The 17666-nt window shown below is 36.9% G+C and overlaps 1 protein-coding gene across 2 annotated transcripts in view; it reads left to right on the top strand.

Annotated features, from left to right (window-relative positions):
• Nucleotides 1-17666, top strand: part of LOC126262705 (serine/threonine-protein kinase par-1-like) — a 413823-nt gene that overhangs the window by 287673 nt on the left and 108484 nt on the right. For both annotated transcript variants that reach the window (XM_049959489.1, XM_049959496.1), the window contains exons 15-19: nt 483-716; nt 7605-7745; nt 14770-14896; nt 16167-16309; nt 16718-16759. In XM_049959489.1, coding sequence (XP_049815446.1) covers nt 483-716; nt 7605-7745; nt 14770-14896; nt 16167-16309; nt 16718-16759 — 687 coding nt within the window. The remainder of the gene's footprint in view (nt 1-482; nt 717-7604; nt 7746-14769; nt 14897-16166; nt 16310-16717; nt 16760-17666) is intronic.

Below are 17666 nucleotides of genomic sequence, written 5' to 3'. Positions count from 1 at the left end.
AGGATGTCAGTCCTGCTTAAACCCATGCTGATATATGCAGCATTAAAATGGTACCTGTTAGTTTAAAACTGCCTAAATCAACCAAGAGGTCAAGCAGGACCGACAAGCTTTGTCCACAAATGAGGCAGTGTCTGAGTGTTACAGATATGGCCGTAAGTTGAAACTGGAGAAATTAGACTTATGCCCCTGCGCCTATAAGGTATAGAATAGTAAGAATGTAAAGAAATGTCAGAAATGTCCAGGGCTCTGTGACATGTAGGGAGCAAATGGCTTAACACTCAGAATGTGAAAGAACATTTTGATTTGTTTGAGTATTTTAATATACAGTTTATTTTTGTTTGACTAAAAAAATGATAATTTGAGTGCACATGTATTGGAGTTAAGTAAGACTTAGGTATTAATATGGTTTTATGCACATGTGTAAACTTTCAAGAGGACATGGATGGTGTTATTGAATTTTGTTTTACTTTCCTCTTTCCTAGATCTGGGAGCCTATCTCGTCAGAGCACTCAAGATTCAGATACGGACAGTACTGTATCAGTTGGGCCAGAACCTATCAGGAAATCTCCACGTGAATACATCATTCCTATAGCAGTAGAAGGTGGAGGATATGTTACACCAAGGGCTGGTAGCTTGGAGCCATCTATTTCAGATGAAAACAACACCAAACCTAGACAACGGAAGACAAGTCGATTTGGTAGACACCGCAGAATGAGGTATAGGAGGGATTTTATGGATTCAGATTCTTTGTCTTGTTCATGTTGGTTTACATTGTGGTCTTTTCTTAGTTATCAATGACAAAATCGTTTTTGCCTTGTGCAGAAACACTATTGTGTATCATTGAATCATGTCTACAGTGCCTATTTGGAAAGTTTAGGAGCTGTGACTGGATCTACTGTGTTGTTGTTAAGTACTAGCTGGTAGCTGAAGAAATTAGCTCTCTTTGTTGAGTTAATGTTGCTCATATATTGAATATAACTGCTACCATGAAGTTTATCTGAATCCTGATGCTTGATAATTCTGTTAGGTGCAGCATGTTATTTTACAGAAGTTCTTGGACTGTTCCTAATTTAATATCCTTCAGTACTCTCTATATACAGTTTTTTGAGGAGATATCCCTTTTGGGCATATAAATTTAATTTTTTATTTATTTTCATTTTTTAATTATTCAAATATCTTTCTAAAAATTCAAAATGCCATTTTCAGTGTATTCTGTATTTCACCAACAACTGTTGTTTAAAGCTTTTGTTAAAATAAAGACATTGATATTGTATATGGTTAGAAGTAAGATCTTGGAGAACAGTGAGATACAGAAAAAGAATATATGAAGAGTGCACTGAGGTGAAGGATGCTACGTTAAGTGTTGACAGTGGGTTGTTGAGGTCAGGATCTAGCTGGTTCCCCATCCCCGGACATGGATAAGCAGTGACTTTAATGTATGATGGACTGTCAGATGCTCAGAGACACTAGTGAAACATCATTAACACAGTAAACATTTATTGCTCAAAGATACTCACTTGTCTTAATTCTCAAGCCGCTTCTAGCTGTTTGGTAGCAATGGTGTGCGACACTCTGAGTTTGCATGACACTACTCAAGCTGCGCAGTCTCATCCTACAGTAGTGGCAGAACCATGGCATTAGCACCCAGTGTCGTCATGGGGCCAGTGGCACCCAGTGATGTCACGGGGCCAGTGGCCATGTTGCACAGGTGGGTGGTGTTGCTCGCTCTGTTCAGGGCTGCTAGTGGCTCCAGAAAGTGTGTGACCACTGCACACCTGATTGTACCATAGATGGTATGCTGGAGAGGCACTACCAACTCATCACAAAATGTGTGTAGTCATGGTACTCTCAGGAATGTCCAAGGTCCAAGCTAGATAATTGTGAATTGAGTAGCTCTCTCACCAGAACAGGAGTGATATTTATTCAAGACTGGCTGGCATGCTCTTCTGCTGTGAGGTGGCAGTGTCATCACCTAGACTGCTTTTCTTGTCCGATCAGAGGGCCCTAGTGGCAGCTGAGAGGTGCCTTAACTTCACCTTCCAGGAGTAGTGGCAGATGTATTCTGTGGAGTCAGTCTGCCGAAAAGTTCTTTTTGAATCCAACTTAAAGCCTTCTTACTCCACTTTGCTGCATTGGTGCCTTGGGAACCCATTTCTTGTGGTTTGTAGGAAATTACTCTGTCTTGCAGCTGTATTACATGAAATGTCAATGGTTCTTCCTTGTTGGCATTCCTCCCGGCTGTTGCTTACTGACCTACTTTCCTTACCTCTTGCACCATGAGGAGAAGACTTCAGAATTTTACTCCACTAAGCAAAGATATTATTCCTTGGTGCTTCAGCAAGGTAAAGATCTGATAATCACTCTTAAACTGTAGGAGAGACTGGATGTGTATAGGAATAGTACAGGCAAATTACTTTATTTCATCAGAAATACAGACAGCGGAATTGATTCAAAATGGAGGTGTTCTGTTTCATCCAAGTTGAATAACTGATGAGTAGACATTTTGTCTGTTCTGAATGCCTAACAACTGTCATGGTTGTAGGAATAATAGATTACTGCTTGCCTTAAAGGTAAAATAGAAAATGCCATACATAATGTGATAAACACATTCTATATTTATAACTGTGTAGGCTTCTGTGGCCGGAGTCAGTTGATGTCAAAATTTTCTGAGTGTTGTACTGCATCTTAATGTAAAAATCTATAATGGAGAAACCAACGCTTCTTTCATGGTAATTGTGGCTGAAACTTTGATTTTTTCCAGTGTAGTTTTCTTACGTTATGACTTGGTACAATACTCAGAAAACTTTTACGTCAACAGATCTCATTTGTTAAGCATGATAGTTTCAAGAACAGCATATCTAGAGTGTTAGCATAATATTGTGAACACCATGTTCCAAAGGTGGAATTTCCAGGGCAAAAAAGGGAGAGCGCAGCAATGGTGTACGTCAGATAATTTGCAGGCTGTGAGTGTTCTTCATTATTGTAGTCAACTGAGGGATACCAGTTAGCAGTACACTACGTAGTTTATCATTTATTTGATCATTTATGTGATAAGAGTTATATGGGACAAATTAGAAAATATACCAAATTTTCAGTGAGTACAGATTTATGGTGTGCTTTATTGAAGTTTGCTAAAAACTTCCAGTATGTAAGGTGTATGGGTAGCAAATATGTGTAGAACTGAGAGATATGTTTATGAGATCTGTTCAGAAAATAACTGAACATTTTGAATTATGTGCCAATGGAGATAGTTAGTTATATGCAGTTTACAGCACCACCTTGCACATTACCAGCTTCGTAACCACGTTTGGTGTCTTGACTGCTTTGCAAAATGGAATCACTGCTGGAAAAAGTGTGCAGATGGGGAAGTACTTTGTACTTTGAAGGGGACAGGGACCAATAATCTGTAGAATTTAAAGTTCAATTGTTTTCTGAACAGAGCTCACATGAATGGTGTGTGTATGTGTGGGGGGGGAATCATTTGACTGCCTGATTTTAATTGTTTAGTTAAGAATGAATATGTGTAACTGGAGGGCAGGCTATAAGTGTTTGAATGCTATACAAATATGATTTGTGCAATTGTGTCTCTTAGTTTGATAATTATTTGTGTGTTGCTTTGTAGTCATGATGTGTATTAAATTACGAACCATAATGTTTGCGTATCATTATTGATTCAGTTGATGCAGATTGTAAGAATGTCTGTGATTTGCAGTTCCACTACATAGTAGTCTAGGTGAAGTTCACCACCTTATAGTTAGCATGTTTTTTAAACCTGTACAAAACTAAGGTAATGTGAACAGTTTGATAAAATAATCAGTAGTAATAATAATAATAATAATAGTAAGAAAACATCAAACAAGAAGTACAACAAATACTGGAACAAAATAATGTGCAATCAGAAGAAGAAGAAAATACAGTAATGGACTCAAACATCCCAGAGCAAACAAATAAAGAACAACCTGCATCAATTAAACAATCAGAGGAAAACGAAATCTTGAGACAGCCACCAGAACAAGCACAAATAGAACACGAAGTGACACACATGTTAGATATAGAAGAAAAATTTCAGCTGACATATATAGAATACAAAGACACAAATACAGACATTAGACCATTCTTGCATAGACCGCCAAATAACCCACAAGTCGAAACAACAATAAAAACTATCAACACAATCATACACAACAAAATAAATGAAACACAACTATGGAAGAGTTACAACTACTGGTTTATATAGGAGCACTCACTACACTAAATATACACACTAGGCAGAGAACCAGCATGGCAACACAGGCTACAGATCAGAATAGAAAAACTGAGAAAAGACATCGGACAGCTAACACAATTTATAAGAAATGAAATGTCAGAAAAAAAAAACGAAAAAGTTTAGGTAAAATCTCACAACAAGAAGCGATAGAGCAATTAGATGAAAAGAAGCAGAAATTACAAGCATTGGCCAAATGACTTAGAAGATACAAAAAAAGTGAAAATAGAAGGAAACAAAACCAAACATTCAACACAAAACAAAAGAAATTTTACCAGACAATAGATAACACACACATTAAAATAGACAATACACCAAACATAACAGAAATGGAACACTTCTGGAGCAACATATGGTCAAACCCGGTACAACATAACAGGCATGCACGGTGGATAAAAGCAGAAACAGGCACATACAAGTTGATACCACAAATGCCTGAAGTAAAAATTTTGCAACATGAAGTCACCCAAGCAGTTAATTCTACTCACAATTGGAAAGCCCGTGGAAAAGATAAAATAGCAAATTTCTGGCTAAAGAAGTTCACCTCAACACATTCACATCTAACTAAATTATTTAACATATCTAAAAAGAAAGATGATGAGACTTACCAAACAAAAGCGCTGGCAGGTCGATAGACACACAAACAACCACAAATATACACACAAAATTCAAGCTTTCGCAACAAACTGTTGCCTCATCAGGAAAGAGGGAAGGAGAGGGAAAGACGAAAGGATGTGGGTTTTAAGGGAGAGGGTAAGGAGTCATTCCAATCCCGGGAGCGGAAAGACTTACCTTAGGGGGAAAAAAGGACAGGTATACACTCGCACACACACACATATCCATCCACACATACAGGCACAAGCAGACATCAGTCTGGTAAGTCTCATCATCTTTCTTTTTAGATATATTTTTTCCACGTGGAATGTTTCCCTCTGTTATATTCATATCATAAATTATTTAACAGTTACATTGCAGACCCATACACATTCCCTGGTACACTTACACATGGAATAACTTATCTGAAACCTAAAGATCAAGCAGACACAGCAAACCCAGCTAAATATCGCCCCATAACATGCCTACCAACAATATACAAAATATTAACTTCAGTTATTACACAGAAATTATTGACACATACAACACAGAACAAAATTATAAATGAAGAACAAAAAGGCTGTTGCAAAGGAGCACGAGGATGTAAAGAGCAACTGATAATAGATGCAGAGGTGACATATCAAGCTAAAACCAAACAAAGGTCACTACACTACGCATACATTGATTACCAAAAAGCTTTTGATAGTGTACCCCACTCATGGTTACTACAAATATTCGAAATATACAAAGTAGATCCTGAATTGATACAGTTCCTAAACATAGTAATGAAAAATTGGAAAACCGCACTTAATATCCAAATAAATTCAAATATCATCACATCACAGCCAATACAGATTAAGCGTGGAATATACCAAGGAGACTCATTAAGTCCTTTCTGGTTCTGCCTTGCTCTGAACCCACTATCCAACATGCTAAATAATACAAATTATGGATACAATATTACTGGAACATACCCACACAAAATCACACATTTGCTATACATGGATGATCTAAAACTACCGGCAGCAACAAATCAACAACTCAACCAATTACTAAAGATAACAGAAGTATTCAGCAATGATATAAATATTGCTTTTGGAACAGACAAATGTAAGAAAAATAGCATAGTCAAGGGAAAACCCACTAAACAAGAAGATTACATAATGGATAAGCACAGCGACTGCATAGAAGCAATGGAAAAAACAGATGCCTATAAATATCTAGGATACAGACAAAAAATAGGAATAGATAATACAAATATTAAAGAAGAACTAAAAGAAAAATATAGACAAAGACTAACAAAAATACTGAAAACAGAATTGACAGCAAGAAACAAGACAAAAGCTATAAATACTTGCGCTATACCAATATTAACCTACTCATTTGGAGTAGTTAAATGGAGTAACACAGACCTAGAAGCACTCAATACACTTACACGATCACAATGCCACAAATAGAGAATACATCACATACATTCAGCAACAGAAAGATTCACATTAAGCAGAAAGGAAGGAGGAAGGGGATTTATCGACATAAAAAACCTACATTATGGACAGGTAGACAATTTAAGAAAATTCTTTCTAGAACGCGCAGAAACTAGCAAAATACACACAGCAATCACTCATATAAATACATCGGCTACACCACTGCAATTTCATAACCACTTCTACAACCCTTTAGATCACATAACATCAACGGATACGAAGAAAGTAAATTGGAAAAAGAAAACACTACATGGAAAGCACCCGTATCATCTAACACAGCCACACATCAATCAAGACGCATCCAACACATGGCTAAGAAAAGGCAATATATACAGTGAGACGGAAGGATTCATGATTGCAATACAGGATCAAACAGTAAACACCAGATATTACAGCAAGCATATTATTAAAGATCCCAATACCACAACGGATAAAAGCAGACTTTGCAAACAACAAATAGAAACAGTAGATCACATAACAAGCGGATGTACAATACTAGCAAATACAGAATACCCCAGAAGACATGACAATGTAGCAAAAATAAGACATCAATAACTTGCCTTACAACATAAACTTATAAAACAACATGTTCCCACATACAAGTATGCACCACAAAATGTACTGGAGAATGATGAATACAAATTATACTGGAACAGAACCATTATAACAGATAAAACAACACCACATAACAAACCTGACATCATACTCACCAATAAAAAGAAGAAATTAACACAACTAATCGAAATATCCATACCCAATACAACAAATATACAAAAGAAAACAGGAGAAAAAATTGAAAAATACATCCAACTGGCTGAGGAAGACAAGGACATGTGGCATCAGGATAAAGTTGACATTATACCAATTATACTATCAACTACAGGAGTCAAATGGCTCTGAGCACTATGGGACTCAACTGCTGTGTACAGGAGTCATACCACACAATATCCACCAGTACATCAATGCAATACAGCTACACCCAAACTTATATATACAACTACAGAAATCCGTAATTATTGATACATGTTCAATTACCCGAAAGTTCCTAAATGCAATATAACATATACTGTACAGTTAAAAGGAAGTCACGCTTGATCAAGGTCCGTGTCACTTTCCATTTTTGACCAGACGTAACGTCTGAGAAAAGAAAGAAATAGTAATAATATTAATTGTCATCATCATCAACATAGAATTCTTGTATTATAGTTAGCCTACTAAAGAAAATGTCTGTACTAATACCTAACCTGTCATTTACTTTTTAGCGGGCTGCTCAGTGATGCTAGTGAGGATGAAGGGTTTAATAGCCCATTTGCCACACTCCAACGTCATAGCTCACTGAGTCGAGATAAGGAACCTGAAACACCTGAAGAAGAGAAAGGCGCATTCCACATGCACAGACTTAGGTAATACCCAGTTTATGCATGCTGATATTTGGGAGTAGGTCCAGGCCATGTCACCAAAATAATACAGCATTTTTTAACATTGATACCATTATAATTTTTAGTTTTTTGTCTTGACTATCAGGTTACTGTAGGTCTCCATGTAAAAGTATACAAACACTGCCTTTTTTGTCATTCTACACTTTAACAGTAAGTAGACAGAGCTCACCATAAACTAGACAGAGTTATCATATTTTGAGGGTTGTCCTTTGCCAATACATCATCATTAATTCAGGTGGGGTGTCCTCAGAACTTTAGTCATCTCTTGTGCAACATGTTTACAGTCTTGCCTACCAATCCTCACAGATGTTTATTTTTCTTATTTCTTCTTGTCCCATCTTTTGCCTAATCTGTTTCTAGAAACTTTTTAAATTTCATGTACATTGGCAGCATAGAACCCTTAAAGTTTGACACCTGCTTTTTGTGCCTTATCTTATAGCTATAGTGTTCAGTGTCTTGATGATTATATTCTGTTTTAGTCTATGAGTTTGTTGTAATTTTCTGGCCATTCCTGTATTTCATTCTCTATGAAGCCTATTTGATGTGTACTGTTCACTTGTTGACTCATACATTCAATCTTCACCAATACTCTGTATTGAATGGCTCTGTAGGTCATTTCTGTTAATGTTTAAATTGTGATTGCTCTGACTTCTTTTTTACGAAGCAATCTGGCATGGCAGTTAAAACTCGGGACCCGTGTTTGAGAGCAGAGTGTTTAGTTTCTTGTTCTACCACCACAAATTCAATGTTGCAGGGTCTATTAAAATGCTGAATATTGCCTGAACAAGATTAGGGCCATTTCCCTTATCTGTCTTTATCAACCTATCTCTAATGTCTGAAATCTCAACTAGATGTAAAACTATAATCTTTCTAGTGAGTGCAGGCATTTGCGTGCAGGGGAACAGTGACCATTAGAAACTAAAATCGTAGAGCAACCACTAGTCACACAAAACTTTCTCTTTATTTTTACATATTTCACTCGACCAACACAAGCATCTTCAGAAGTATGGAAACACTTGTACAGTGTGTTACACCACCATATAATGAGATAAATTCATAGATTCAACTTACTATGTGATAACTTACATTATGTTGCCAAGGGTCTCAAGTTAAAAATATCAGGCTGTGTATAGTGCCCCCGTCATAAGCAATAAGGAGTAAGTAAGTTGGTAGCGTACAGTTGACATAAACTCTCTAATCACGCACTTTCTAAGATTAAGTGGTAAGACAACGAGACATTAACTGTTCACAGCCAACTTACTCAATTTTATTTACGATGGTGGCACTGCACACAGCCGATATTTGTGATGTGTTGCTCTCAGCTACATAATGTAAGTGAACACATTATAAGATGAATCTGTGAATTTATCTTATTAATATGGTGGTATGATACATTTGGCAGGTATTTCCATACTTCTGAAGGTCCTTGGATTGATCCAGTGAAACATGTATAAGTAAAGAAGACGTTACATGTGACTTGTGGCTGCTGTACAATTTTAATTTACAATATTTCTACCTTTCTGCTCTGCTGTGCCTATTGCAAATGCTTCCAAAATTCTGTTAATGGTCATACAGCTGTATAAAGTTGTGACTACAGCAATGGAGCTCTTAATAGCTCTTATTCTCGCAAAGAAGTGTCACCAACTTGACCTCATGTGTTAAAGAGAAAAAAGCGCACACACACACAAGATATCAGCTCCAGCACTCAATCGTGGATGAAAGTTTTGGCCATTTGATTATTATGCAGTTATGATCTTCTGAAAGTACAGCTCTTAAATTTTTCTGTGCAGCAGCTGTTTGTCATCTGCTCTGTTCCACTGCAGCTGCCTAACACCCGATTGTGAAGTACCATACAGTGGAGTGACTAAGAGCTTTGATAACATTGTTGTACATTGCATCAAAATGCACTGTTTCTAAACTATAGCTGGTGCCAGAGATTTCTTTGCTTTGAACATTTTTTTGTTGTGATTCACAAATGCAGTGGAACAAATTAGTGTGTCATTGAAGGATTAGTGTAGTGCTATTTAATGATTGAAATCACTGTTGTGCAATATTTTCTTTGGAATTTAAAGCTGGCACTGTTAAAGTGAAGTAAATTTGCAGGAGATTCATTATTCTTAATTGTTGTTGTTGTTGTTGTTGTTGTGGTGGTGGTCTTCAGTCCTGAGACTGGTTTGATGCAGCTCTCCATGCTACTCTATACTGTGCAAGCTTCTTCATCTCCACGTACCTACTGCAACCTACATCCTTCTGAATCTGCTTAGTGTATTAATCTCTTGGTCTCCCTCTACGATTTTTACCCTCCACGCTGCCCTCCAATGCTAAATTTGTGATCCCTTGATGCCTCAAATCATGTCCTACCAACCGATCCCTTCTTCTAGTCAAGTTGTGCCACAAACTTCTCTTCTCCCCAATCCTATTCAATACCTCCTCATTAGTTACGTGATCTACCCACCTTATCTTCAGCATTCTTCTGTAGCACCACATTTCGAAAGCTTCTATTCTCTTCTTGTCCATACTAGTTATCGTCCATGTTTCACTTCCATACATGGCTACACTCCATACAAATACTTTCAGAAACGACTTCCTGACACTTAAATCTATACTCGATGTTAACAAATTTCTCTTCTTCAGAAACGATTTCCTTGCCATTGCCAGTCTACATTTTATATCCTCTCTACTTCGACCATCATCAGTTATTTTACTCCCTAAATAGCAAAACTCCTTTACTACTTTAAGTGTCTCATTTCCTAATCTAATTCCCTCAGCATCACCCAATTTAATTCGACTACATTCCATTATCCTCGTTTTGCTTTTGTTGATGTTCATCTTATATCCTCCTTTCAAGACACTGTCCATTCCGTTCAACTGCTCTTCCAAGTCCTTTGCTGTCTCTGACAGAATTACAATGTGATCGGCGAACCTCAAAGTTTTTACTTCTTCTCCATGAATTTTAATACCTACTCCGAATTTTTCTTCTGTTTCCTTTACTGCTTGCTCAATATACAGATTGAATAACATCGGGGAGAGGCTACAACCCTGTCTCACTCCTTTCCCAACCACTGCTTCCCTTTCATGCCCCTCGACTCTTATAACTGCCATCTGGTTTCTGTACAAATTGTAAATAGCCTTTCGCTCCCTGTATTTTACCCCTGCCACCTTTAGAATGTGAAAGAGAGTATTCCAGTCAACATTGTCAAAAGCTTTCTCTAAGTCTACAAATGCTAGAAATGTAGGTTTGCCTTTTCTTAATCTTTCTTCTAAGATACGTCGTAAGGTTAGTATTGCCTCACGTGTTCCAACATTTCTACGGAATCCAAACTGATCTTCCCCGAGGTCCGCTTCTTCCAGTTTTTCCATTCGTCTGTAAAGAATTCGCGTTAGTATTTTGCAGCTGTGACTTATTAAACTGATAGTTCGGTAATTTTCACATCTGTCAACACCTGCTTTCTTTGGGATTGGAATTATTATATTCTTCTTGAAGTCTGAGGGTATTTCACCTGTCTCATACATCTTGCTCACCAGATGGTAGAGTTTTGTCAAGACTGGCTCTCCCAAGGCCGTCAGTAGTTCTAATGGAATGTTGTCTACTCCCGGGGCCTTGTTTCGACTCAGGTCTTTCAGTGCTCTGTCAAATTCTTCACGCAGTATCGTATCTCCCATTTCATCTTCATCTACATCCTCTTCCATTTCCATAATATTGTCCTCAAGTACATCGCCCTTGTATAAACCCTCTATATACTCCTTCCACCTTTCTTCCTTCCCTTCTTTGCTTAGAACTGGGTTGCCATCTGAGCTCTTGATATTCATACAAGTGGTTCTCTTCTCTCCAAAGGTCTCTTTAATTTTCCTGTAGGCAGTATCTATCTTACCCCTAGTGAGATAAGCCTCTACATCCTTACATTTGTCCTCTAGCCATCCCTGCTTAGCCATTTTGCACTTCCTGTCGATCTCATTTTTGAGATGTTTGTATTCCTTTTTGCCTGCTTCATTTACTGCATTTTTATATTTTCTCCTTTCATCAATTAAATTCAATATTTCTTCTGTTACCCAAGGATTTCTATTAGCCCTCGTCTTTTTACCTACTTCATCATCTGCTGCTTTCACTACTTCATCCCTCAGAGCTACCCATTCTTCTTCTACTGTATTTCTTTCCCCCATTCCTGTCAATTGTTCCCTTATGCTCTCCCTGAAACTCTGTACAACCTCTGGTTTAGTCAGTTTATCCAGGTCCCATCTCCTTAAATTCCCACCTTTCTGCAGTTTCTTCAGTTTCAGTCTGCAGTTCATAACCAAGAGATTGTGGTCAGAATCCATATCTGCCCCTGGAAATGTCTTACAATTTAAAACCTGGTTCCTAAATCTCTGTCTTACCATTATATAATCTATCTGATACCTTTTAGTGTCTCCAGGATTCTTCGAGGTATACAACTTTCTTTTATGATTCTTGAACCAAGTGTTAGCTATGATTAAGTTATGCTCTGTGCAAAATTCTACAAGGCGGCTTCCTCTTTCATTTCTTCCCCCCAATCCATATTCACCTACTATGTTTCCTTCTCTCCCTTTTCCTACTGACAAATTCCAGTCACCCATGACTATTAAATTTTTGTCTCCCTTCACTACCTGAATAATTTCTTTTATCTCGTCATACATTTCATCAATTTCTTCATCATCTGCAGAGCTAGTTGGCATATAAACTTGTACTACTGTAGTAGGCATGGGCTTTGTGTCTATCGTGGCCAGAATAATGCGTTCACTATGCTCTTTGTAGTAGCTAACCCGCACTCCTATTTTTTTATTCATTATTAAACCTACTCCTGCATTACCTCTATTTGATTTTGTATTTATAACCCTGTAATCACCTGACCAAAAGTCTTGTTCCTCCTGCCACCGAACTTCACTAATTCTCACTATATCTAACTTTAACCTATCCATTTCCCTTTTTAAATTTTCTAACCTACCTGCCTGATTAAGGGATTTGACATTCCACGCTCCGATCCGTAGAACGCCAGTTTTCTTTCTCCTGATAACGACGTCCCCTTGAGTAGTCCCCTCCCGGAGATCCGAATGGGGGACTATTTTACCTCCGGAATATTTTACCCAAGAGGACGCCATCATCATTTAATCATACAGTAAAGCTGCATGTCCTCGGGAAAAATTACGGCTGTAGTTTCCCCTTGCTTTCAGCCGTTCGCAGTACCAGCACAGCAAGGCCGTTTTGGTTAATGTTACAAGGCCAGATCAGTCAATCATCCAGACTGTTGCCCCTGCAACTACTGAAAAGGCTGCTGCCCCTCTTCAGGGACCACATGTTTGTCTGGTCTCTCAACAGATACCCCTCCGTTGTGGTTGCACCTACGGTACGGTCATCTGTATCGCTGAGGCACGCAAGCCTCCCCACCAATGGCAAGGTCCATGGTTCATGGGGGGGTCTTAATTGTTATTGGCATGATTAAATTTTAAATGGAAAATCATTAAGTACATTTCATAATAATTCTTCAGTTGCTTGGGCTTACCCATTTTAATTTTGAGTTATACATAGCTGCAGACTATCAGTACGAGAATATTATTAAAATAGTATTGAATGTAAGTGTGCATGAGGATGACATATTTACATGCTCATGTTTCTTACTATTTTTTGTGTTGAACAATGTGTATTCTCAAACAAGATTTCAAAACACGTTGAGCAGGAGTGTCCTCTTCCCCCTGCCTTCAACATATAGGATGGCTCAAATTGTCACTCCGCTGTACAGTACTTCATCACACTTGGGCTTTACACCGCTGCAGCGGTGCAGAATGCGTGACGAACAACTGGTGCGTGCGAAAATTTAAAAGCTGTATGTTCAAGTCATAACTGCATACTGTTAGAATTATGGCCCAAATTTTCATATGGAACAAGTTAACTTGATGACGTTTTATTGTCAGAGGTAGTTTTTGTTGGCAGGGCGCTTCTTTCTAACCCACCCTCTCACCAAGATCAAAGATCTAATGTATAAAATCACCTTCCTATAATATCCATTAACAAGTAGTCCGTAAATCTCAAGCAATATCAGCAGGGGATATCCTTATTTGTAACTTTATAAATTTTATTTTTGAGGTAATAAATTTATTTAGTTATGCATACTTAATGCTCTTGAAGTCCCCGATAAAGTATGCTAATGCCGGTTTGTAGCCTGGAAACAATTTCTTTGCTAAGGGAGCCAGTGCTGTCTTCAATTTTTTCAGAATGCAAGTTTTTTTCCCACTGTAACTAGTAAAAATCATTATTACTCCCTTGTAATAGCTATTCTTGGAATAGGGGGATCCATTTGTAGTATTGCAGCATCTATTCCTTTCCATACTGTTGCCAGTTTTATTTAGATTGATTCAAGCTTTGTTATTTCTGAAAGTTCTGTCTGTGTGTGTATATAGAGCTTAACTAAACAAATTAAGTCCTAAGACATACTGAATCAAATTATGTGTGTAGATACATTACAGAAAATTGCATCCCATGTGAATATACCTTTTTTTCATATCTTGTTACTTATTTAAATTTATATTTAGTGCTGCAAGAAAAATCATTAGTAGTAACAATGTACATAATTTCTAATATGTTTAATCCTGAAAATCTGTTGTAAATTTGTGTTACTGTTGATAATTTTAGTCATATATTAATTCCAGGTTACACTTGAGTTTTGCTGCGATTTGAGATTAGAATGTCTAATTTTATTGTACAATTCTAAACAGATTATATGTTGTAGACACAGATCCATCTGTCCATACAGCATGATATCTGTCAGCTTTTCTCCCCAATAATATTGTTTCATATCTCACATTTCAAGTGTCTGTGTCATGTTGTTAAATAATTATATTTTGCTCGATTCCCATAAAACCATTGTTTAAATAATTCTTCTTCTTTTTTTTATAAATATTCAGTATACAAATGAAAAATTATTGCAGAGGTAAAATATTAAATAAATGTAATGTACACAATTCTTACCAATTTTAGAAGCTCCAGGCCAAATAGAAGTACACTAGAACGTAATGATAGCCTCAGTTCTGCAGAAGATGATGACGATGATGATGGCTTTGAAATTCTTACTGCTGAATCCTTATTCTCAACTCTATTGTCAAGGGTAAGTTAAACAGGAAAGAGAGAGGAAGGTGCACAATGTAAGAGACACAGCTATATAACTATTTATTTGTGGTTAGTTTTTTTGTACACTGTGATTTTCCTTAAACATTCTTTTTCTCTTATACCTTTGCATTCATGGTCTTGGTGCATTAGTCCGAAAAATAGTTTTTGATGCCCAATTTAATATTCTTCCTTTTATGAAACAAATTCTTAACCACAAATCATTCTAAGTTATTAACAGACCTTTTTTCGAGGGCTTTCTGTGACTACCTTATAAATTAGGAATTATTTGCAGATAATGTGACTGAGTTTCACAAACTTCACATCTGAGCAAAATTCCCATTTTACTGACACTGTTGCTTTAAGTTTTTGTTACTTTGTATGAAAAGTTGTTTGTATATAGTTTCTTGAAACAAAATTTACTTGATCAGACAATGGAATAATCCGGAATGGAATAATGACAGTATTATGAAAAGGATAGATGCTGCTCACCATATAGCAGAAATGTTGAATGGCAGAGAAGCACAACAAAAAGACTACTAAACTCGTACGCTTTCAGCCAGAAGGCCTTCTTCAGAAATAGAAAACATAAACACACACATTCGTGCAAATGCAGCTCACACTCACGTGTGTGCTTCTTGGTCAATTTAGACCACATCTACGAGATATGCTATTTTTGTTAATTAAAAAAATATTGTTATTGCATGAACTTCTGTTGGGAAAACTATACAAATCAGTAGAAAACAAATCGACTGAGGAACAGATTGGAATTTAAGAGGTAGTGATGACTGTAATGAAAATTAAATTAATTTTGAGATACATGACAGATGGGTCATGAGATAGTCCAAGGGACCATTTAGATTGGAAAAGACTTGGAAAACACCATAACGAAAGGTGAGTATATGACAGGAAACGTGCAGCAAGTGAAACATTGATATTTGTAACTAAAGACCATAATGCAATGAGAAGTCTGGAGAGGGGGCTTTTGTCTACCAGTGGATGTCGAAAGTCTGTTGATATGAAACCAAGGAGGACAACAGTCAATTCGTATCTATTGCATTAATGTAAACATCTTGGTTTATAGTGTAGTAGTAGAATACATAACAAAATGCTTCATGTTAATGTAAACACTACCCTCTTTTTGTGTGATATAAAATGGTATAACAGAGTAAGACAATTGTCTGGCTTTTCCTGATATTTTGTTGCCATATGCATCCTGAAATTTCCTTTTTCAAACAGTCTCCGTCATAAGAGAGTAAACGTCTGTGCAGGTTCGTAGTTTGACACAGCGCCTCAATGTGGAAGATGGTGCTCGACCAGGTTTTCCTACCAGCACTCTGATGAGTCAGCTAAAAAATGTTGGTCGCACACCGCCTTCACGTTTCTGGAATAGCATGGGAGAACCACTTTCAAGGTAAACTTTGAATAGTTAAAATAAGTTTCTGGTGTTTCTTCACTGTACATAACTTTACCATAGCTTTTTAATTCTCTCTCTCTCTCTCTCTCTCTCTCTCTACCCCTACCCCCCCCCCTCCATCCCTCCATCTATCTCTCTCGCCCCCTACCCCACTGTTGGCTCTCCAGCCTCCCCCCCCCCCCCTCCAAACCACCAGCGCTGTCCCCTCCTTTCCAAATAAGTGTCTTTTCTTTCTGAGTCTGTTAATGTCTGATGTGATTGTTAATTGGCTTATTTGTTATTAGACTGTATTGTATGTTAGGATATCTGTGGCTTTTTATGTCTCAGTCTTTAGACAGGAAGAACTGAAATATGTGAAAGATATGTTTACACTGATTTCCTCCATCACTGATCTCTTCTTATTAGCTATCGCTTAGTGTATGAGGAGAAGAAGATATCTAAATTGGAGTGAGTAATGTAGTATGATTTTCACTTTTTAAAGTTTATTAAATGGAAAAATTAAGGACCTAACTGAAGCAAAACCTGTAGATTATACCTGTATTTTGAAAAATAATTATAGCACATTTAATAGTTTTGGCATTTATATGTATGTTTTATTACTGATTTTTGCCCCCCTGTCTGTCTCAGTGACAATTGTTTTAACTTTTTCCATAGTATTTAGAAACATCTCCCAGAGGAATGCTGAATGATTTGTTGTACAATTTGTATCTCCCTGTTTTCTTTTTTGTATTTGCTAATTGACTTCAGTTAAGTAGTAGAAATAGCAGAATTTGGTCAAGGCACAATTTTAAATATAAATTATGTTCACTTTTGTTTATTGTTACCTCTTAAAGTAAATCAACCAGTTGTACAGTGAGCTATTTTTCTTTTTGTGCTTAACATTGTCAGCTGTTGTAGGAAATAGCCTATTGGAGAAAACAGTTTGAGGTTTATTAATACATGCTTCTAATCCATATCTGCACTAGATATTCTTTATACCTACTAATTGTCTGTTTTTGTATTATATTTTTCAAAACATGTCTAATGTTTACTGAACGAAGAAAAATTTGATGGAGACAGAGGAATAATTTGTGCATTGTTTGTTATAGTGGCAACTAGATAGTGGAAGCCATATTTGAGGAATTCTCCACTCATTGAATGAATTTTAGATAATTGTTGCCTATTTTTCATATATAAAAGTGACCACTTTTTTAGAATTTCAGAATACAGATTGGTGGTTCATCACTGGCAATATTTAAAGTATTTTGATTTTCTGGAACTGTACTCACTTTTGATTAATATACTCCAAAATATCTGTTGAAAGTCTGTCTCACTAGATCATTTAATCTGATTTTCACTTTCACTCAAGATGCAG

Source organism: Schistocerca nitens, chromosome 1, assembly GCF_023898315.1.
Source record: "Schistocerca nitens isolate TAMUIC-IGC-003100 chromosome 1, iqSchNite1.1, whole genome shotgun sequence".
Classification (NCBI taxonomy): Eukaryota; Metazoa; Arthropoda; class Insecta; order Orthoptera; family Acrididae; genus Schistocerca; species Schistocerca nitens.
Note: the sequence above shows the minus strand (reverse complement) of the source record. Positions and strands in the feature narration are given on the sequence as shown.